The 23302-nt window shown below is 40.3% G+C and overlaps 1 protein-coding gene across 4 annotated transcripts in view; it reads right to left on the reverse strand.

Annotated features, from left to right (window-relative positions):
- LOC106959558 (serine/threonine-protein kinase BRSK2) overlaps nt 1–22860 on the reverse strand; it is a 196736-nt gene extending 173876 nt beyond the window's left edge. Inside the window, exon 1 of one of the 4 annotated variants that reach the window (XM_015052206.1) lies at nt 22446–22852. In XM_015052206.1, the coding sequence (XP_014907692.1) occupies nt 22446–22539 (94 nt within the window). In that variant the 5' untranslated portion in view covers nt 22540–22852. Of the gene's footprint in view, nt 1–22445 lie in introns of all 4 variants that reach the window. The other 3 variants (XM_015052203.1, XM_015052204.1, XM_015052205.1) reach the window with 3 other exon arrangements.
- Nucleotides 22861–23302: the final 442 nt, after the last annotated feature.

Consider the following 23302-nt stretch of genomic DNA (forward strand, 5'->3'; position numbering starts at 1 on the left):
GTTTGTTTTTTTTAATATTTTTTTTTTTTTTGTTTGTTTTTTTTTTTGGTTTTTTTTTTTTTTTTTTTTTTTTTTTTTTTTTTGGGGGGGGGGTTAATTTAGAAGCAACCAGAGGAACCAAGACTGCATTTTTAAGATTACAACTTGCACTGCATTAATTCATGATTCACTGATCTCCCAAAACCTTTGTGTATTCTCTGTAAGAGCCATCAGATGTCCTTGTACATCTGTTTCAGAGAAGGCACACTTAATGGGTTTCTTGCCCTACAACCACCCCATATTGTACCATACAGACTTTCTCAATGTCAGCTTGTCAGCAAATACTCTGAGGGACAGACTCCATCTGACTTTCCAACACACTCAAGTCGTGCCATAACCAGCAGCACAAACACACGCAAACACACAGAAGCCTCAGGCCTTTCAGACTTGTCCCGCGAGTCCAGCGCCCTCCGACACTGATTGCTACGGTCACATCAGTCAGGTCCCCGTTGGCACTTTGACCCTCCTTTTGACCCTCCTATCACACATAGGCAGGTTACACCAAGCATCCTGTGTTTTGTGTGCATCAAATTTGCATGTGTATGTGAGCCTGTGTAACTGGCACTACACCAAACCTCTTGGCGCTCTGCCAGTAACCCGTTTCTACCTGATGCTCCATCTGTCTTGCTCCTTCTATATCCTTTTGGTCTAAATCAGAATTTTTTAAGGATTCCTTGCAGTTTTGATGGTGATACTTCGCAGAAAATATTGCATTTAACAGGAAGCCATAGAAGGTTGTGTCAGCACTATGGGATGGTAACATACACTCTGTGTGCACAGTGTTTCTCAGTCAACTTACATAATAGCACAAAGACAAGCCATCTGCTCCACCTTAGTCCGTGGGTTAGCAACAAGACCTAATCCATTACACAGTGTATTTATGAGCATGCACAAGGTGTAGGTGGTGTGCATGAGCAAATGTGTGCATCTGTGTGTGCCTAATCTGCTTGTGTTTTCATAGCAATCAAGAGGGGAAGTTGGTAATCTCACTTGGCCAGAGAGAGATTTAATCCTTGCAGCATGACTCCATCTCCTTTAGAAATGCACCAATCTGGATTTCTCTGGCTTATATCTATTTGCAGTTTTATTTTAAAGGTCTGACCAACAAACTCGGAAATTGACCAGTTGAGATTCATTTTTCTTAACTGCAAAAAAAAAATAAACAAAAAGGGGAAAAACCTGAAATGTAGTGTATGTTGTGACACACTTTCAAATCCTACAGGAATTTAAGGAATTACAAGATTATCCATCCATCCATCCATACACATATATATATAGCACATGTCCCTCGTCTTTAATGTATTTTTATTCAACTGAAAAAGTGCATCAACGCACATTTTGCCAAATAATATGCTCATAGACCAAAAATAGTGGATGATATTTGTTATTATCGATTTAATGGAAGAAAAATTCTTCTTGGTATGGAAGAAAAATCCTGCTATTGATCTTGATCTCAGATCGATAGAAAAATGGCAGATTTTTCTATCGATAGGATATCCAATATCTTTCCTATAGGAAAATCTATCCTTCTACAGGCTGTGGAGCCTTTTTCCATAGCTTCTATTTTCCCCGTTAATCTAAAAGTCTTTAGTCATTCAAGTTTTAGCAAGTTTTAGTTGTGGAGTTTCCTTTTTGTGTTGAGACTTCTTGCCAGGCAGGCAGGAAACAATTGACTGCAGAAATATTAAAGAGGCTTGAACCACTTGGAATGGAACAGCTCTGATGGGAAGACAAAAACAAAAAAGAGAGAATTCTGACTGGTTGTCTCCAGTCAAGAGCATTTTAGCAATACTGGGACTTGCTAAATCTCGAACCTACTGGCTACAGTTTTTTGAAAAACACTGAATTGTAAAATCTTTACCCCCTAGAGAGTTCTTCTGTTTTACTTTTTTGTTATGCTAAAACATTTTAATGTTTTAGCAAACAACTGGAGCTAAGCACCAGCAACCCTCGCAACCTCACAGAGGGTAAATAATGGATGGATGGACAGCTTAAAGCATTTTTAATCAAAAAAAGATAACTCGAGTAAACATAAAACAGGAGCTTTAAAATGATTTCATGTCATTGGGTGAAAAGTCCTATCCAAACAAATTTGTCAGTATGAGGAAAATGCATCAGCTCCTCATTAAAAACATGATTTAACTACAGTTAAGTGCTTCTGGAAAGCCAAGTACAATTTCACTAAGTACATCCAGGTCCTATTAACACCAAACTAGCAAAATAAAAAATGAGCACAATGGCCCATATCAAGCATTTTCTAAAACCATATCTTGATGAGTTTGGGGAAATTATTCTGTGTCCTATTGAGATAAAAGTGAATTTTGGTGGTGGGCACTCTTTTACATTTTGGGTAAAACTGATGATATTTCAGAAAAAGAAGACCATATCTATAAAACACGTTTGTGCTGATTTCTGGGACTGACACAGTCAAGCACACAAAGGTTATACAGGCAGCACAGTAAATTTCCACTAAGCTTCATTGCGTTGAACCAGTGCATTACACAGGTCACGGCCAAGCGTTACCAAATGGGTAAAATTTAAGACCTCAACAGACTCACTCCTCCAGGAAGTAATGGTTTCTCAATAGAGTCCAGACATTCTGTATGAAGCAAATAGCATAGGACAAGGGCATGGTCTTTACCAGGCAACAAATGGACGAGTCAAAGTCTGGACTTTTGATCGATTGCTGTGGCATCTCTTTAAGCATGTTGTTCATAATTAAAAAAAAAAAAAAAAAAACTTTCTATTGTAGCCAAATTAAAAACAATTTTTTTTCGGGAAGACAGTCACACAAATGTAAGAGGCTCACTGCCAGTTATCACTAACATTTGATGGCAGTTCTTACCCCAAAAGGCGGCACAACTCATTAGATTTAAGGCCAGGTTTAATCCCAATTTAAAAACTGCATTTCCCATTCATTTCCCTGAGGTTAATGGTCTTTTGATGATATTAAACAATGAAGTTTGACAAAACCAGGAAAAAAGTTTAGAAAAACGCATACTTTTGAAAAAGCATTATATTGATAGGTGAAATAAATGTGAGGGGAAAAAAGCACTGTAATTACATTTCATTTACATTAATGGCTACATGGGTAATACATATATATTTTAAAAAACAAGCTTTTTCTTCTAAAAAAAAAAAAAGCAGTAGGGGCATGGAAATAAAGTGTTTGGAGTAGAACAATGTGTGCCACTTTTTTAATCTGCGTGGTGATATACATATAAATATTTTCATCAGTTACCATGGTGAAAATCAGAACAACTATGTCCACCAATGAGGGTAGCCAGGTATCAAAGAAAAAATATGTGCATTTAATACATAAGAGATATGAGCAGTCGATACATAAAGAGATTCAACTTCCAATCTCAGTAGCATGAAGTGTTTTAATTATCAAAAGCGATCATTGCTCTATAGAAATCCAGATAATTTGAAGATGGGTTCGGTCACAGTAGAGCGACTGCACACAAGCAGCTGGGGGTCTGACTTTATATGTACAGACTCGATCGTAACCAGTTGCATTGACATGCTGTCTGAACTCACCAGGTGCACCATTCCAGGTTCGCTGCTTTGGAGTTGAGGTGTGTGTGCGCGCGTGTGTGCGTGTGTGTGGGGAGGTGGTTGTGTGTCTATTCAGCATTAAAGTGTCTTCATGACATCATGTTTTATGCACGAATGAGTTTTACTTTTTGACACATAAGCAAAGCTGCAAGCAACATTTGCATATTGTAATGAGAAACCAGAAGCCACACAGTAAATGCTCTCACACACACACACACACACACACACTGCAAAACCCACCAACAAAGCTTCCTGCGTTGGTAACGTATGCAGGGCTTTTCTGACAGGTCTCCGACGACAGCCATATTCACACACAGAAATATAGACCTGTTTGCACTCTGTTCCTTACAACCTACGTATAAAAAACAGGCACCAATAAAAAACTTAATATTGCCTGAGAGAGGAAAAACAGAGCAAATAAAGCATCAAGACGGTCAGAAGACTGGGCAGGCAGTTGAAAACATATTTAGGAAGGATTTAAGTAGATAAAGGTAGCAAAAGGGAGGAAATGCATTTAGAATCTTGTTCATTGCATGTAAAGAATAAGATTAGATGTCCGAGGCAGGGTACAGCCGTGTACAGAAAATATTTGGAGGGACCTATGGCACATACTAGAGACACAAGGTCAGAAGAAAGAAATAAAGTTTTCAAGAACCATATTTTAGAAATGGAGGAGGCTGGTTTGAGAGGATAAGGAGGAAACTGCTCAAGAAAAGATGAAGAGGGTCATTCTTCCTCCCTATTTCATTAACTTCAGTGCAATAAGCGAGGTTATACTAGAGGCCAGAGCTAGAAAAGGAAACACGCTCACCGAAGATCCCATTAGGCTGAAAAAGGGTAATACAGAGAGACGGAGGAGGAAAGAAATGGCAGGGTGACGCTGAATGCCACGGGGAAAATGGTGAGGGGGTTTGAGGACAGGAAGGGAAAATTTGAAAGGCAGTAAAGATTGAAAGCTGAGGGAAAACGAAAGGAGGGGGAGGGGTGTTAGAAAGAAGTTGACAGAAAAAGTAAAGCCAAAGGGAGCAGATAAAAGCTCCCTGATTAAAAAAAAAGAGTCTTCACTCAGTTACTTGTTATTGAGGCTCAGAATGATAAAGCTTTAACTAATACTGCAAAGCGTGTGGAAATTTGAAGAAGCTCAAAGGAGCGCAAAGCTGCAAGTGGCTTTTATATGTTGGGCGTCATTTGTGGCATGTTTGATTGGAAATTTGTGTGCAGTCAGGCATTTTTCAGGCCATTACATGTCCAAATAACATAATCATAGAGTAATGTGGCTTGACTTAATTAACTTGTTTCACTAAGTGCCTGTACCAATATAAATGTGGACCATTATTTGTGCTATTAAAATTGGATTAATCACTCATCCATAAGACTAATGTTCAAAATTCTTTAAAAGTATTCCTTTTGTCAAACAAAAGACAAGCATTGCCTTTCCCTTTACTGAACACCGTCTTCTGTTAGGTTTTCAGGGATTATGACATTTAAAATCCTATACACATAAAAAAAATTAAATAGGGCTTTCAATTTACCCAAGATTTATTTAAATAAGGATGAAAAAGACTAAGGCCAATCCAGCGCTTCCCACAAAGTACAGCTGAGCTAAATGAGACAATCAGTCACATAATACTTCTGCTAATAGAAAAAGATTCAACTCTTTGAATAACTGATGTCCAAGTTTAAAAATAATGAGCGCTATCCTTCAATAGAGCTGCAGGATCCCATCACAGAGTCCTACCAAACCTTCAAAACCCTAATGTGCGCACACGCGCACACACACCTTTCATTTTGGGTTTAACGTGGTTACATGTTGGCAATGTGGAACAAGCTCTAAAAAAAAATAAAATAAAATAAAATAAGCACTAGTTTACTTAGCCGTGCAGTCATAACAAACCATTCTTGATAATTATTCTGACACCTTTCCCAAATGAAAGACTTAAATTGGTTCTTCTCAGTACTGTTCTGCACTCATCTCTGCTAAGGTTACTGGTCTGGTTAGATGACAGCGTGTTGAGGAGAAGAACTTGATGAAGGTTAAGCCCCCACCAACCCCAATCTTAATCACTGTCATTAGCTCCACAGGCACCTCCACTCTGACCCCAGAACCTCAGGCCCAAAGAGATTAATCACACTCACAATCCATCGCTGCTGTACACGTGCAAAGGCACCCACTCAAAAGAAACCATCTGGTATACGAGTGTATTTTTATGCAATGTACAGTCTGAAGTGACACTGAGTTATCCATTATTTGCTTGGCTGATCTGGGGACGATTAAACACCTTCTCATCCAATTTCTCAGGTCCCGTTTTAAATTAACTCAACTGCATTTATGCATTTCTTAAGCTGTCACTTTCCACAGTTTTCTCCAACAATTTGTAGATTTGAACAAAGTTCAAATATCACTTAAAACGAACTCGAGTAAGGCTTTTTGTTAATGATGGGCATTAAACCGCAGATGAAACTCCACAATACCTGTTGGTCTGCCTGATTTTGTCGAACAAGCCCCTAAGCTGTGTGGTTGCGTGCTGAACAGCTAAATTTTACATCAATCATCCTGTTTTCATTTTGCAAAGCTGTATTGGGTTGGGGTTGGCAGCAGACATCTGCACAGAGAACAAAAGCAGGCTTCACAAGGTCTGATTTTATTTCACTGCATTCAAAAAGGAAATTTTGGTGTTGCATAATTTTCTAAAAATAACACAATGTCAACCTAATAAAATGTCTGTCCTCTGGGTTTGATTACCTGTTCCTCTAATTAAAGCTGTAAACATTGAGGCAATGAACTTTAATGTCTGATATATGTCATTGCTGAGTCATGCTTTCATGCAGGGTTTAGCCTCAGTACAAAGCTTTAGTTTGCACAACACAAAAGAGGCTTTAATCTATCAAAGCCTCGGATTAAAACTCAAGACAAAAATTACACGTGACCAAGCACTCACTAAAGCTCTCCATCATCAGTTTATAGTTGTTTTCAGCAAACATTTACTCAGTTTTAGCTACAGTACTAGGACATGTAATGTAATTTAATATATGTCCTTAATTGGCATCGTTTCCAGCGTTTCAATTTTATCGTTGTTTTAATGCTGTTCTGGTCAAGTTCACATTGTGTCACATGTTGGCTTGTATGTACGCAATTCTGTACACCTCACACTTTTCCTCAAAGAGTTGCAAAAAAATACAAAACCCCTCCAGAAGTCAATTGTGTTTAACTTGACTTCTTAGTGGAAAACTACACACAACAATGACTGAAAAACTGCAAATACAAACCTCCTTTTCAATTGATAAAATGCATTTAAAACCCAGTTAAGAAACATTAAAAATGTAACATGCCAGAAGCTATTTTGGAAGGAGCACCCTTCATTTGCATTGGCCAATAAACATTAAGAAGCCCCCCCACAGAGAGAACAACAACAGCAAGCGTGTTCAGACTTGCCTATGTTTCAACAAATAAAGAGGGCTCTCTAAACTGTCTTCTACCAATCAATATTAAATTCTTGAGGGATCAGCATGCGTGTAAGGGGTCATATCAAGCGAAGAGTCTCTCTGTGAACCAGAATAAGCTCGATGTGAGTTCTGGGACTTACTTAATGAAGCCCTCTGTAGTCTAGACACATTTCTAAGCCTCCAGAGAGGGTTCCAGTGAGCTCTTTGTGCTTGTCTTTCACCTCCGTGGCCTTATAGGAAGCACTCCACATACAAGGCGCACAAACTGCGACAATATAATTCAACAAGAGAACGTCGTTAAAGTGATCCTCAAAGAGGAAGAGGGCAGTAGAGAGGGTCTTCTCCAAAAGTCCAGAGACTAGAGTGGGATGCCATCTATGTCCTTAAGACAAAAGAAAAAACTATGTAGGATAAGGTTTTGTTTGGTAAAACCTTTTCACAGTACTGATTTGAGATACCACTAGCAATCTATTATATGTGCTTATAAAGCACATATAAAGCGATGTCTATATTATATAAAGAGAAGGCAGTGGAGAGCTTTGTGATTGTATTGGTCTCGCAATGCATCCATCCATTCTCTTCCACTTATCTGAGGTTGTGTTGCAGGGTCAGCAGCCCAAGCAGAAAGGCCGAGACATCCTTTCCCCAGCCACTTGGGCCAGCTCCTCCAGGGGAATCTCAAAACGTTCACACGAGAAAACTCTTTCCGCCCACTTGTATCTGCAATCTCATTCTTTGGGTCACTACTCAGAGCTCATGACCATGAAAGATGGTACTAACGCAGATCAACTGGCTGAGCCAAGAGCCTCTGCTTTGGGCTTAGCTCTCTCTTCACTATAAAAGATCGGTACAGTCCCCATATCACTGCAGATCCACCTATCAATCTCCTGCTCCATTTTCCCCTCACTCGTGAACAAAACCCTGAGACACTAAAACTTAATTTGGGACAGGACTCCATTCCTGATGCAGAAAAGATACTCCACCTTTTTCCGGCTCATGGTCTCAAAGTTGGAGACACTGATCCTGTCCTCTTCACACTCCACTGCAGACTGGTGCAGCAAAAGCTGGTGATTATGATATGATGAAGCCAGTAGGACCACATCAACTGCAACCACCTTAGACATGATCCCAACACCACCACATATCCTCAACATCTTGGCTGTGCCTAGAAATTCTGTCCAGAAAGAATCGGTCACAAAGGGTAACCTTGGCAGAGTCCAACTCTAACTGGGAATGAGCCCGACTTCATGGCAGCGATGCAGACCAAGATCTTTCAGTGGTCATACAGGAATCTGTATCCATGGGCCTAGTACCAATACTCCCAAAGTAACACGCCACAGGACTTTAGGGATGTGATCAAACACCTTCCTCAAGTCCACAAAACGTATATATACCGTTTCCCATGCACCCTCCAGGACTCTGCTGAGAGTGTAGAGCCAGACCGGTGTTTCACGACCTGGACGAAAACCACACTGATCTTCCTGAATCTGACACTAGACTATCCGGCAGACCTTCCTCTCTAGAAACCCTGAACAGATCTAACCAAAGCGGTTTAGATGCATGACCCCACTGCAGTTGGAACTCACTCCGTGGTGCCCCTTTTTAAATATCGCGATCACCACCCCGGTCTGCCAATCCATGGAAAATGTTCCTAATGTCCTCGTAATATTGCAGAGTCAATTCAACTAACACATCCCCACAAAATCCAGAGCCTTAAGAACTCTGGGGAAATATCATCCACCCCCAGGGTCTTGCCACCCAGTAGCTTTTTTAATCACCTTGGCAACATCAGCACCAGATATTGGAGAGGTTCCTAGGATTTGCTTCCTCACTGGAAGACATGCTGATGAAAATGAGGAGGTCACTGTGACATTCTGCCCACTGACCCACTACAGCCCAAATTGAGGTCAGCAACTCACAGTCTCAGCATAAACAGTGTTGGTATTCCTGACAACCTTGTGGCCAGAGCTCCGGCAAGCCACCTCCACAATGGAGCCATGGAACATGGCCCACTCAGACTCAATGTCCCCCACCTTTTACAGGATTTGTTAAAAGCTATACCAGAGGTGGGAGTTGAAGTTCAGTCTGACAGGAGATTCCACCACATGTTTCCAGCAGGCCGTCACAATACATTTGGGCTTCCCCAGCATTCAGTGGATACCTCCGACCCTCTCTTCAGCAGATGAGATATCCACATGCACCTCCCTTTTCATAGCATGTTTAAAGTCAAATGATGTGCTTTTCAATTAAGAGGTCTGCCAGACTGCCAGGCTTGTGCGAGGAAAGACAGTCAAAGACAGAGAGAGCGAAAGCAGGAACCTAAAAGAGAAAAACCCAGAGTAAAGCCAACATGCTCCTAGCCAACAATCATGTGTCTTTAGGGTCTTAATCGGCATGATCAAGACTGGACCCCTTCAGCTAAAGCAGTAAATTTCGGAAAACCAAATCATGTACACAGACATGAATTTCACCGCTCTGCAGGTGCTCGGTAATGTCTGGCAGCATCTGTCTTTTGTCTTGTTGTATCTGTCTATGCTAAAAGAGCGATCAAAAAAAATGCAAATACCTGCTCAGGGGTGCGAATACGGGATAAAGAGCAGGGCACGTGTAGGAAGACAAATTCACAGGTACAATGAGCTCCCCCAGGTAAAGATCTGAATATTTCATAAAGCCTCATTAAGGCATGAAAATAAGAGGTTGAGATTTTTCACTGGAAGTGTCTTGGTAATAAATTCAGGTCACATGCCAGTCTTACAGAAACAGTTGTAAGCTTACAGGCATCAAACACTCTTCTTAATAACACCTAATGTGTTCCTACTTATAGCACACAAGACATTCATTGAATCTGGTGTAAATCTTTAATTTTACTGTTCTGTTACCTAAAATAGAAACAAAATATCTACTTAGTCATGCCATACAATAGGATACTATTTGAGAATTTTGTCACACTCTAGTCCTGTCACTATCAATACCAAAATCTACATACTTTAAAAATAGCTAAATGTTTTTCCCTCTCTTTCATTTGTGTTATGGTAGATTTTTACTTCCTTACTGTGCAGAAGTCCTAAATTAAACCATTGACAAAAATCACAAAAAAACTATTCAATGAATAATTTTAGTAATGTCTATATTTCTCATTTAACTTATTTATGCACATAAATAAGGCATGAAATTTCCTATCCATTGCCTCACTCCTCCATTAATACAAGAAACATGCTAACTGCTTATGGCACCATAAACTCTTAGCATATGTTCTGAGTCTTAAAAAACCCCAGAGAGCCTTAATTACCGATAACAAAATGTTACACAGTAAAATTATGCACACATTTAAATCATTGTCCAATTACAATTACTGTACTCCCTTGTAGTTTGTTAAAATATGATGATATGTTCTGCTCAAAGCAATCTTTCCAAGCAATTACCAGTGTTAGCCCATGAAGCAACACAAAGTATAGCTCTTTCATTAGATGTGCTATGTCTGTCGAATTAAAATATAAAAATGAAATATTAAGATAACAAAAGAGGAGGAGGCAATAATGAAAATTGTTTGCTATTCAGTGGTTTTACATGAAAACATGATTGGCTATAGATAAAGTGGTCAAATTAATATCTACTTTAGTGCATACATTTTTCCACACTTATCAGTAGTGAGTGTGATGACATTTATGTGCATCGTGTGTGTATGTGCAGAATGACAGGAATATACTGCAGCAGGAGTATATGTAAAGATTTAATTGAATTCCTTCAGCTAGGACGGCAGCCCACAGCACTCTGACTTATCCGGCCCCGAATTGCTTCCAGTGAGATCTAATCATGCTGCATGAAATGAGCCTTACCTGAGCAGAATAGCAGTGCGAGGTCTGGGGGCTGCAGGGGAATACCTCTATTAGGGACAAAGAGAGGAAACGATAGAGGAGAGGGAGAAAGGGGTCAAGAATGAAGGCAGAGGCAAGGCGTGAGAGAGAAGAGCTTAATGGAAATGGTTCGACTTCAATCCAAGTTAATTTGGCACGAGATGTACGCTATAATTTTCCATTAAGACCTACAGTAATCAGTTTAAATTGTTTATAGAAAGGAAGTTATTTCATCAATTTCATTCATTCACTGAAAAAGTATTAATTAAATGCTGTCGCATTCATGTTTCAATATGGGTTTTGCAAAGTGGTACAACTTAAATATATTAGAGGATGGGTCAAGTAAAAAAAAAAAACAATTAAAAAGGGCACAAGAAAGCTATTATAGCATGAGATCTAAAGAGACTGAAATGACAATGTTTTCCTTCAGAGTTTCTCCATCGGGTAGCGCTAACCCCAACATCTGGTCAAGCAATTCCAAGTTATGAGCCATGGAAATGAACTTGAAATATGCATGATCTCAAGCTCAATATCTAAAATAGAGTCCCATCGCACTTCTACTGCATACCTTGCATTTCAATTATGGTGGAATATATGGCATCATACAAGCTTAGCGTTTTCACGTCTTTAACACTAACATACGCAATTTGATAACTAATTTGATAATATAAAGAAATGGATTTTTGGACATGTAAAAAAATAAAATAAAAATACGAGCAGTATGAGCACCCCAACTACATCTCATGCAACAGTATCCAAACACCGTTTGCCCTGACGAAGCTCCAGGGCAAGCATCTATCATCTTCTCTCATGAGTTGAAAGTACTAGTAAACCCGTTTCGTTGGACCCGTTGATAAAGCAGCGAACCTGCTACTCTAACTTCAGCAAAGCAGACAGTCAAACATGTCACACAGACTGGAAGCCATAATGATCACCGTAATTCATGACTCATGCAGTGCTCCACAGATCTGCGTAGATGCATAGCCAAATGGACGAGTACTAATTTAAGCTCACGAGAATTATAATGCGTCAAAACAGCAGTGGGAGCAGACAGCCGACCAACCAAAATAACATGTTCAGAAACGGGCCACAGTACAATCCATACCTCATAAAAGCAGGTCACTGTGCTGATATTGCCACTCGTATGGAAGCACTGACAAGACAAAGTTCACCAATACATGTAACTTATACAGAATTAAAGGTAATTTAAAAAAAAACAAACTCACAATGTACCGTTAATGGCAGGTAAGGCTTGACGATCTTTCCAAATGTCCCGCAAGGCATGAGGAATTATGTGTCAGTGTGTGTATGAGTGTGTGTCAAGCTTGCAGAGCTGCCCGGAGCAATTCTTCCTGCCATGGCTGAATCTCCTCCAGTGGCGATGTATGAGCTCCACAGCAGTCAGGCACAGACAGCACATTCACGTCTGTGTGTGTGTGTGTGTGTGTGTCTGTGTGTCTGTGTGTCAGTATGTGCATAATGTGCAACTGTGAATCAACATAGCTGGGTATGCTGGCTTTGATTAATAGTAATAGCAGGCAATGACCCTGAGAGATGCCTTACTTCTGTGACTTATTTGTCTTCCCTCAGAAACACTTCTGAGGTGCGGTTGTCCCCCCTCACTCTGCTTCTTTTTTCGCCGTTTGCCTGTGTCTCAAGAGGTGCAGCTCTCAAATACAGCCTTTTGTTTCTACAGAGAGCCTGTTTAGCAACATGCAGCACAGACTTAAACCCTGACACTCAGCCACACGCACAAAGCAAGGCACCCAAAAATACATTTTGAAAAAAATAACTCTGTGAGGGGAAAAAAAAAAAATAGAGCATCCCTTACTTCAGCAATTTCTGATGCTTTACAAAATTAAACAAAAAAATATATATGTTGCTATATTGATAAAAGCCACAGAGTTACTGAACTAATAAATTATTCCCACTTCTCTAAAGCCTTCATTACAGACTCTGATATCCAATAGTCAAATACTACATCTAGTACGTCCAAATTTTTGGGGCTATTTAGCAGAAAACAAAAATGTTTGTTTCCCATTGCAAAGGATTTAATAGTTTCCAGTGACATCAGAGCGCAGAGAGAAAGTTAAGTGCTGGCTGGTGGACTCTCAGCCAAAGTCAAATAAAAATCCAAATAGAGATTGTGCTTGATGCATTTAAAAAAATAAATAAATAAAAAAGCACTCTGGACTCGCAGAATCAAAATGTCATTTCCAGTTATTACAATACGTGGACATGACAGCAGATGGGACTTGGCAGCATGCTCAAAGCACTTACCCTTTTTCTGATCAAGTGGCAGAAGACATTTTTATTTGCCACTCTGCTGCTCCATCAGCTATTATCTAGGTTGTCTGTGGTGGTATTTCAATATAAGCTCCCAAATACTTATAAAAACTGAAAAATAAACATTTCACTGTTGCTCTACGAAAACCAAAATACTCCCCAATTTTCAAATGTGCAATATAGTAAGACCAGCTGGCCAACATGCTGAACACTGGCTTTATTATAGGCAAGTTTATCAGTCAGAGAGGATCATCCAGTTCACGTTTCTGGTTTGTGAAGAAGAGATAGCAAATTCTCTGAAAGACACACAGGCCCAATTTCTGCGGTGTTTCACGCAAAGGGCAATGTCAATTTTTTTTATCCACAAGAAGAGCCAAGACAAGTTGTTGCCATTGAAAACTTTGAAAGCATCACAATTGCCTAGCCCCAGCCATCCGTCATGCGCTGTACTCATTAAATGAGTTCACACAATTTCATTAATGTATGTTTTCCGGGAAAACAGCCCAAAGGGAGTTGCTGGTTCACTGGTTCATGCAATTTAGAAGTTATTCCATATGCATATTCACCCATATATACACAGGCGTCATAACTCACCTGACTTAACATTCAGAAGTGCGGTCTGAAACAACAACATGACCTAAAAAGTTTTTTAATTGAATTAATAACCTGTAAAACACAAAAGCATACAGTTTGGCATGCAGAATGTTAAAAATAATGAATAAATTATGCATGAAGGCGCCAGGTGTAACCCAGCTCAAAAAGATTTAATAATAGTGGTGCCTTAGCTAATTACAGCTTATACACACAGCACATCGAGCTTACAAACACTGGCACTTTGAAGGATCTCTCACTGTTGAACCTTGTTTATAGAGAGCTGATCCCCATAGATATGTAGCGGGGAAATAATGTATTGTGCCACCAGAAGGTAGTAGGCTAAGCTAATAAGCTTGTATTAATAGCTATGCATCCAAACACCTTAATGTCAATGAGCTGGAAAGTGATTAGCAACAGCACAACCAACTCGGGGTGATGTGAAAATTTCACAATATTTCTTGCCACACCAGCATGATTTCATCTAGTAAAAAATAAAATCAACTGTGTATTTATTTTTTACCAGATATAAAGGTGAATACTTTAGATTTGACACCATTCAGTATCAGTGTTTGAAATGCTTACTTTGAAGAGAGAAATGAAGTAGCTCTCAAGTTGCATCTGATTTAAACCTTTCTACCATGAGTAAGTTAAAAAGCGGCCACTGTTTTTTCAAAAATATGGGCACCATTTGGTCAACTGGTCAAAAGTTGCTTTAACAAGTCAAACTGAAACTGGACAACTCTAGTAAATAAAGATTTAACAACATTTTGAGGTTTAGTATTGTGAAAAGAAATAATTTTCACATGGTGGCATTAAGACAACCATATTCAGAAAAACAAAGATCAAATCTCAACTTAATTATGATACACTGCTGACAGAGTCTCTCAGATTAAATTTAACGAGGTTCTTAGTTTTTTGGGGAAAAAACTCATCCTCAAACCCAATATTCTGTATGGTCATGGGCCCATTTTTAGCATTAAGGTAGACCAATGTTTTAAGCAACCAGGGTTTTTAAATTAAGAAGCAGATAAACAAACCCTGCTTCTTATAGTTGGCTTTAAGAAGAACAAACATATTTGATGGTTCAGAAACCTAAAAAAAAAAGAAAAATAGTCAAATGTGAAAATATAACATCAGTAGTTATTAAGTTGAATTTTAGCAGTGCCAGGAATAATTGCTGTCTTTTTGTTTTAAATAAAAACAGCTAGATCATTTTTGTTTCATAGTTGTATGTGAATACTGAATGCCTTGTGACCATATCATTTTTACTTGGGGATGTAGCAATACACTGACAATATAAAGACTATGCAAATAGACTTTGGCCATGAGATAGTCTTTACAATAGTCTCATCACTCACAGTTGTAAAGAAGTTGTCTTCGTAAAATAAAATAAAAAGATTATAATTACAAAAATTGGAGGCTGAGCCTTACAATATTGGACCATTTTTTGTTTGTATTAATCCCCAGCAAATGACAAAGACGCCCATGTGACTTGCATGAATAAGAAATGGCAGAAAACTGCACCAAAGTCAAGGTCACAGGCCCACTCACATATCTGATGAAGGATAAGTTCAGAGGCACAGGCAGTGCTGGAGTGGTGGGGAGACTCATAAAGAACCCCCGCCCCTCATGCCTCCCCATTTCCGAGGAAAGCCTGCCAAGGCTAGCTGAGCTGATGGCAACTAACTCTGAGGCTCTCCACATGTGCTAATCTCCCAGATTTAAATGGGAACACAACACAGAGCACAGAGCAGGGCAAGCCGGTCTGATCCACCACCGTATGTCTGAGTACACACAGCCGCCATAGGCATGTGTACACATGCAGCGTGCATGTGAAAACAATTACACTCATATAATTGTCTATTATTATAATAAATCAAATACATAAATCCTGCAATCTGAATAAATGAAAAGCTTTAGGCACCCAAGATTGCTACGATGCAACCTTGAATGTCCACCCTTCAGATTTTTGTCTGAAGGGTGGACTGACAAAAATTGAGCCACAGATAGAGACGCTGTGATTTGACAGTAGTGAGAGCAGGAGGGAGTACCTCCTTTCTTCCTTCAGGGGGGAAGACTGGGAACCATCAAGAAGCAGGGAAACCATGACAACCAGGCAACCAACCTTGGCAACCAACCCAGCATTCTCACAGTCTGAGCCAGACAAGTGGCTAAGCAAGGGTTAATCTCAACTGGGTGAAAGAGGAGAGAGACAGTCTGATTAAGCCTACTGCTGTGTACATGCAACAGACATTTAATACTCTATGCTATATGTCTTAAATGCCAAACACATCCAGCTCGACTGGCTGAATAGCTGTCAGCAATAAACAAAAAAAAAAAAGACAACAAAAAAAACAAAACTGTGAAGCAACAGCTAAAATACATTCACTTAACCATGATGAGAATTTGCAGCAGCATGAAAAGCAAAATTGTGTTTTTCTGCTTGCATTCCCTTCTTTCCACTCTAGAAAACAAGTTGTGTGAAATTCTAAGTAACGCAAGAAAAATAAATCGCATTATAGAAATCAGGAGCCAAACAGAAGTGGGAACCTTGACAGATGGCAAAATGGACGAAGTGGAGTGTGCGAGTGTGGCGCGTTTCACTATGACATGGGGGAAATAGACCATAGCACTCTGATGTCCTAACCTCGTTCTCCATGGTACATAACATTGCAGAGAAGACACTGACTGCGCTGAGCTAGGTTAAGAATCAAATAGGAAGTGATGGAGTCTGTCCAAAAATAAAAAATAAAAAATGCACACAAAAACCCCTAAACGCACATCCATGATCACCCACTGAGATGTTTCTATTCACTGACCTCCCATCTAAAGATTGAGCTCCATCCCTTCCCCACCCAATATAAAGATGAAAAATCAGGGAGAAGCAGAGAGTCACGAAGATGATGATCAATACGTTTCCTTAATTAATAACCTCCAGAGTCAGAATGTTCAGGACCACTTCATCCTCTCAGACTTCAAGGCTTTTCTCGCCTCTATTCCCACTCCATTTCCCTCCCTTTGCCCCGCCTCGCTCCTCCCCCATTCTCCACCTCTTTCCTCATCATTAATCTCTGAAAATCATTGGCTACATACATTCCTCCAATCGATGCAATTCCACCGAGGTCTTGTCTGATTTACCACATGACTGAATTCCTGTATGAATCTGAACTGGCCAGAGGAAACGGAACTGAGAAAGAGAGACGGAGGACGAGGAAGACGAGCCTGCTTACATAACCTTCAGCAGAAGTCCCAAACGACAACATTTGACACGAGAATCCAGATTTGATTTAAACAAAGGGGTGACCAGCCACCCCTGAAAATGACAATAACTGTGTGCACAGCATCCAAGCTTCACACACAGGAGTTGTTCATAAAAGTTTTTTTTTTTTATTCAGTACAAAAACACCTAATTAGTCCCAAAAGGGGAGTTTAATGTTGTAAATCCTGTTGCGCAGCGCTCAAAACACAGAAGAAATAGACAGCATATGTAGCCAACACACAGGCACACCAGCATCCCACCATTTAGGATGCATTTCAGGGCTGAGGGAGTCAAGCTCTGGCTCTAACCAGACAGTGTAACAGCTGAGACCATGCTGGCTTGGCTTCCTACTCTGCAGCTCTGATCCAGCCTGCTAACACAGTGAGCAACCCAGCTGGGAGTAACATGGAACAGCCTCTGGGTCAGGGCTTCTCTGACCTGAATGTTTGAACAAGCCCACGAACAACACAGGCCCATCATTGCAGATCTTTAGTTCTCCACACACCCCCCCAAAATTAGAGTAGCAACTTTTCACCTGCTTCACAATTATCTTAAACAGCACAAAAGCTAAGGGTCAACGAGAGCATGAGCACAGCCACAACTCATGCCTGACTGAAATGCAATACTTCACTGTAGATTTGCCGAGTAACTTTTTATTGACAGCATAAACTAAACGTTTCCTTCTCCCTCGTCCTCATGAGGAATACCCTGTGTCGAGTGTGAATTTCTTGCAACTGAGAAGAAATCTTTGAAAACAGCAACAGACCTAAACCTACCATACTGCTGTAACAGTTGTACAAATGCTGCACAATTTACCAGATAGCCAGACTCAAAATGAATGTGTCCACTTGTTTGCATTAATGAAATAGGCCAAGTCAGAGGTTTTTCTACACCAATATACAAAAAACAAACAAACAAACAAACAAAAAATGCACAAGCAGACCCCAAAGCTGCAAAGAGTTAAGTCCAGTGAAGTCCACAGAAAGAGTTACAACTTGGCAAGTCTTTCTTCTGACATGAAGACAGCAAGAACAGCAGGATGCTGGTTTAAGTGCCTTGTACCAGAGAACCCCCAAACAAAAAGTCCTCAGATCCCAACAGGGAGTGCTTAAGAGACAAAAAGATCAAAACAATGTCACAAACAGCTTTTTGTCAAATAAACGGTAAACTTGAAAGTCCCTGAAGCAGAAATGACTTTACTATCAAAACCTTCATGAAAAGTATAAAAAGATCCAGAACAATATTTTAAAAAAAGGGATTCACAAAGGATTAACATTTAATGTCTTTTTTTAAACAACAGGCTTTCTGTTCCTCTGTTAAATAACCCTCAGGAACAAAGTAATGGCAACTCAGCGTAGTATTTAACACTGAACAAAGCAGTTATTCAGCCAGTCTTAACGATATTAAGCATTTTCCAGGCTCACAGTGCTCTTTCAAAGCATAATCAAGTAACTATGTTGCCTTCAGTCATTATAAAAATGATCTACTTTTCAAAAATAACTTAAAAAAATTTGACTTCAGAAGTTGATGCCTGGAAATTGGCCTCCATCTTTTTAGGGAGTTCCTGCTCTGGCACTCCATCAGCATGTTGCAAATTTTGAGATTTTTTTATTATTATTATTATTTTCACAAATGAAAATGTGTCTCTTTTTTTATAGATTAATAAGAAGCACAAAAATTAGCAATATATATAATCTAGTGTCTATTGAATTCTGCCTTGTTCTTAAAAATTTCCCCAAAAGCATTGCTACAATTTGGGCTCATCTTGTGCTCATGAGCCCAACATATGGGTTTATCATACGAGTCAAATTTAATCTTGCACTCCTACCAATAGATCTTTAAATCATGACCACCCACTTCATAATAACTAGTTCAAGCCCTTCACTAAAACAGCTCTGAATAGTCAGTTTTTACACAAACTCACAGATTCCTAAAGTTTAGCGTATATATAAGGTTTTTATACCACAGTGCCATTAGATCTTCCCACTTACTTTTCTGGGACATTTGGAGAAAAATTCCTAAAGCCTAATTTTACAAGTCAGAGGTCATAGATGGTCTTTAAGAGTAGTCTGACACAAAGAAAGACAAAAAAAAAACAGGTCAAAGTTACATAATAAATAGCTAAATCCCCAACATAAAATTGTTCTACTCACAAAACTATGCAATTATTAAATCCTGGGCTTTAAATAAACAAATACACAGATTATTTTATGGACTACCAAATGTCTTCTCAATTTGAGGCGGGCACCACAGAGTAGAATGAAAGCTTGAATGAGCTGGGTCAGATAGGTCAATAAAATGTTTAGGTCGGCAGCACATGTCAAGATAACATCCCTGTTCGCTTTGAATGTCAGTAGACAATATGTTTTGATGTTTGCCATATACAATAGAAAACCTGCACAACGTCCATCAAATGGAAACGCAGTATTGATCAGGTTCTACCAATCAAAAACAGAAACATGAGCCTTATTCTTTTATAGCTTAAGCGCCAATCAGCAGGCAGCCAGGCAGACACTCCATATCTGCAGACCTTTTCAGGGCTGAATGCACACCTGACAAAGGGGGAGTCATACAAACACTCTGCAGAAAACTAAAGGGTAATGGTGGTCTCCCCTTTAGAAAAAAAATACTTGCTCAAACCAGCAGGACAAGCATTTGGGAGAAGATCCTGGAATTCATACCATCCATTTATTAGTAATGAAACAGTAGTAAATATCCGCTGTTGTATGCAGTGACAAAGAACTGCTAATGTGCTAAGCTAGGAGAGGACAGCCTATGCAACCTTTGTGCCACGTGAACGTTGTGAGAGAGAGCGCTGTGCGGATTTTAGCTGTGTAGGGGGATTAGATCAGGATCCAAATCAGAACCGCCATGGTGGCAGTGTGTGTGACTCAGGACATGCTCTAATCACTTAATGAAAAAAGGACCTGCACAACTCCTGAGTTGAAGAGCCAGATCAAGAAGACGTCTTCCGCTTTCCCTCCTGTGTCAACGCAAGCCAACCCTGGCCTGGGAACCCTCCCAAGGGGATTTAGCTCACTGGACAGTCCCTGCTGCCAGTCACAATCGAGCCAGGCCCATTGGGCACTATTAGTTGCCAGGCCAACCCTTTTCACGGAGGCCTGGGAAAAAGATCTGACAGATTAACAAATGGTTAACAGGCAAATGGATGTTCCACACCGTCATTAATCTGAATAGATTTGGCATGGGTAAAAACCACAGCAGAAACAAAGAAGAAAGATTCAGATGCCATTGGCCAAATCATTTTTCCTCCCAACATAGTACAAGCAGACTTAGATAATGCTGTGTTTTCAGTTGGTTCAAAGGAGAAATGGAAAAATGTTACCAAAAAGCTCGTGAAAGTGAATTTTACCGTGTGTCCCTGAAACTCTTAACATGTTGAAGTCAAACATGTCTAGCTGACCTGTAGCTTGCATTCTTCCACCCACATGGAACCGACATCTGAAGTGAGCATGAAAAATCCATCAGAGTTGGCCCCGGCTCTCCCGTGAACAGAAACGATGATCTCAGTGACACCACATAATTAAACGTCTGTACCAAGCAGAAGATACCAGCTCGATACTAGCACAAACACCCATTAGGGAGGCTGCAGTGGGCAATGAGAAAGCAAGACGAGTCTGAGGAAAAGCTCCTCCTGCAAGCAAAATAAAATTGAGGGGGTTGCATTTATGGAAACAAAAAACAAAAAGCAACTTCGATACAGCCTGAAACATATAACCAGCGTTTTTGCTTTATTGACTTTTTTTTATTTGAAAAAGTATAATCAGAGCTAAAATAATTGTATTTTTTTAAATAAAACAGAAACTACTATTTCTACTGCCTATAAATTTTTTACTATTACCTTGATGTTAATGCAAACAAGCAGAACAAAACATAAAAAAATTAAACTAAATGTTATATTAGCTCAGTCCTCCTTTGCATTTAAAATTAGCTCATTTTTGATGGCATTGGTTCAACAAGGCATAAGGAATATTCTCTAAAGATTTTGATTAATGCTGCATGTCTGATTCCACTGCATATCAAACTTGCTCTACTGAGCTGAGATATGGTGAAGGCTATTAAAATACAGTGATTTTATTGTCATGTTGGGGAAAAAAAACAGCATGTCTATGGCAATATTTATAACAGCAAATGCATACAGTGTAGATGAGAACCACTGCTAAACAGCAAGTTGGTGGCCAGGTGAATTAAGAGACCAGGAGAATATTTGGAAGAAAGCATACTGTTTAGGAGTGCACAAAAAAAAAAAAAAAACATTTACACACATGGCAACTCAGCGTGACCAGCTGGACTGAGCTGGAGAAAGTAACGCCTATTGTAGCCATTTTAGACAACAGATGGGAGGAAAATCTACCCATAGATAGACGCGCAGAGGAGAGGAAAAGTCCAACTCTCTCCCCTCATTTTAAAGGCTGGAGAGCTTTGAGAGAGGGAGCTGCAATCAGTCCTGCTATTTTCTGCCTACACACACACAGGCAGGCAGGGCTGTACCTGCCTCTCCTTTCACATGGCTCTGCTATTTGAGCCCACGGCGTTCTTGCTGTCCAGTCGCAAGCGCCGGGGCTGCACTGAAACACTCAAGCATCTCCTCAGGAGAGCATGAAACATCACCGGCTCCTGTTCCCAGGGCATCATCCTCTGACTGCACAGCACATGTGCTATATGCAACTTCAGAAAAATGCACCGTCACTGCTGTCCAGATCTAACAGAAAGCACGCGCTTCTCATTCGGGAAGCCCACACTTACATCCCCATGAGGGACGCATGAATATAGATTGGTGTGGTTCGTGTTGTGTCAAGGTGGGATGTTCTGCTCCGAATTGCAGTCGCTGCCTGTAGGAGAAACGCCTGTCTCTCTTTCTCGCTCTCCGTGTGTGCCTGCGGACTAAGAATAGATCAATGTATCAGGCAAATCGGGATTAACCGCGTTGTGCTCCAATCACAGAACACTCAAAGGGTGCGCAAACAAGCAGGGGGAGCCGTCCCAGATAAAAAACACACACACATTACAAAAAAAAAAAAAAGTTGATTGTCACTGCCCTTCGCACTGTCATCATGTCTGTTGTTTGACGCTGTTCCACACGCAGATTCGATCCAACGCCAACGCACAAACGAGGAAAACCCATGTAAAGCGACACCAGACACAAATTCTTCCTCATCCTACTATGTGAACAATTATTATGTCAGACCACTGCTGACAAAATGACAAAACGCACCAGTGTCACACGAGGACTGGGCAGGTGTTTCGTAACTAAAGCATTTAGTTACCTCTCACCTGCGCACACCAAATTTCAACTCGCCTGCGGAGCGGGTTGAAAACAAATTGTGCAATTAAAGAGGGGGACTGAAAGGGGGGCGGGGGAGTGCGGACAGCAAGCTGTCCCAACTAACCTGTCTGTCCTTTCCCGAGCGTCTTCTCCAAACGATAAGGTCCCACGTAATTGGCGTGCTGGGCACCGCTGTTGTCTTTCCCGGACGATGACATGTCGAATCTCTTCAAATTAGACACTTTCTAATAAAGCGCACGCAATTAGACACTCCTCGCTGGAGCTCTGGAGCCGCCGCCGCCGCCGCCGCTGCCTCTCTTTTTTAACTCCACAGCCTCTTCTCTTCTCTTGCTCTCGCTTCTTCTGCCTCCTGGTCCCTACCTCACTCGTTGTTTGAGGAGGTGAGGTTCTCTCTTTTTTTCTGGGTGCTTTCCCCCCTCTCTACAGTCGCAGGCGAGTCGCAAGTGCCTTGAATATCATTGTGGGGGTTTAAAAAAAAGAAAAAAAGAAAAAAGAAAAGCAGCGCTGCCGCTGTGCGTCTGTGGGAGGTGCTGCCGAGCGGCCGTGAATGATCAGCAGTGGCTTCAGCCAATCGAAGAGGAGAAACCGTCTCCGCTGAGCAGTTCCTCTGCCTCAGAACTGTTGTTTCTTTTCACATGACAGCCACAACTTGTGATTGTTAAAGTTTAATGTAATTAATGTCAATATACATCCGATAATACCTCTATAAAAGCGTTGTCCAGAGACCATTAGCTCTTGTTGGTTCAAACTTTGTGGAACTTGATAGCATGCTAGCAAGAAGGGACTCATCTAAAACACAAGGCACGTGAACGCGACAAAAACAAAAACAGGTTTTAATTTTATCGAAATTATCATAGAAAACATTTCATAATATTTTTAAGTTCCAAACAGTTATCTCTTTTTTTATTATTATTATCATTTAGACGCGACTCAATAACCTGACACTAACATGCTGTTTAG

The sequence above is a fragment of the Poecilia latipinna genome, unplaced genomic scaffold (assembly GCF_001443285.1).
Source record: "Poecilia latipinna isolate Pla-1442-1.1 unplaced genomic scaffold, P_latipinna-1.0 Scaffold1095, whole genome shotgun sequence".
NCBI classification, from domain to species: domain Eukaryota; kingdom Metazoa; phylum Chordata; class Actinopteri; order Cyprinodontiformes; family Poeciliidae; genus Poecilia; species Poecilia latipinna.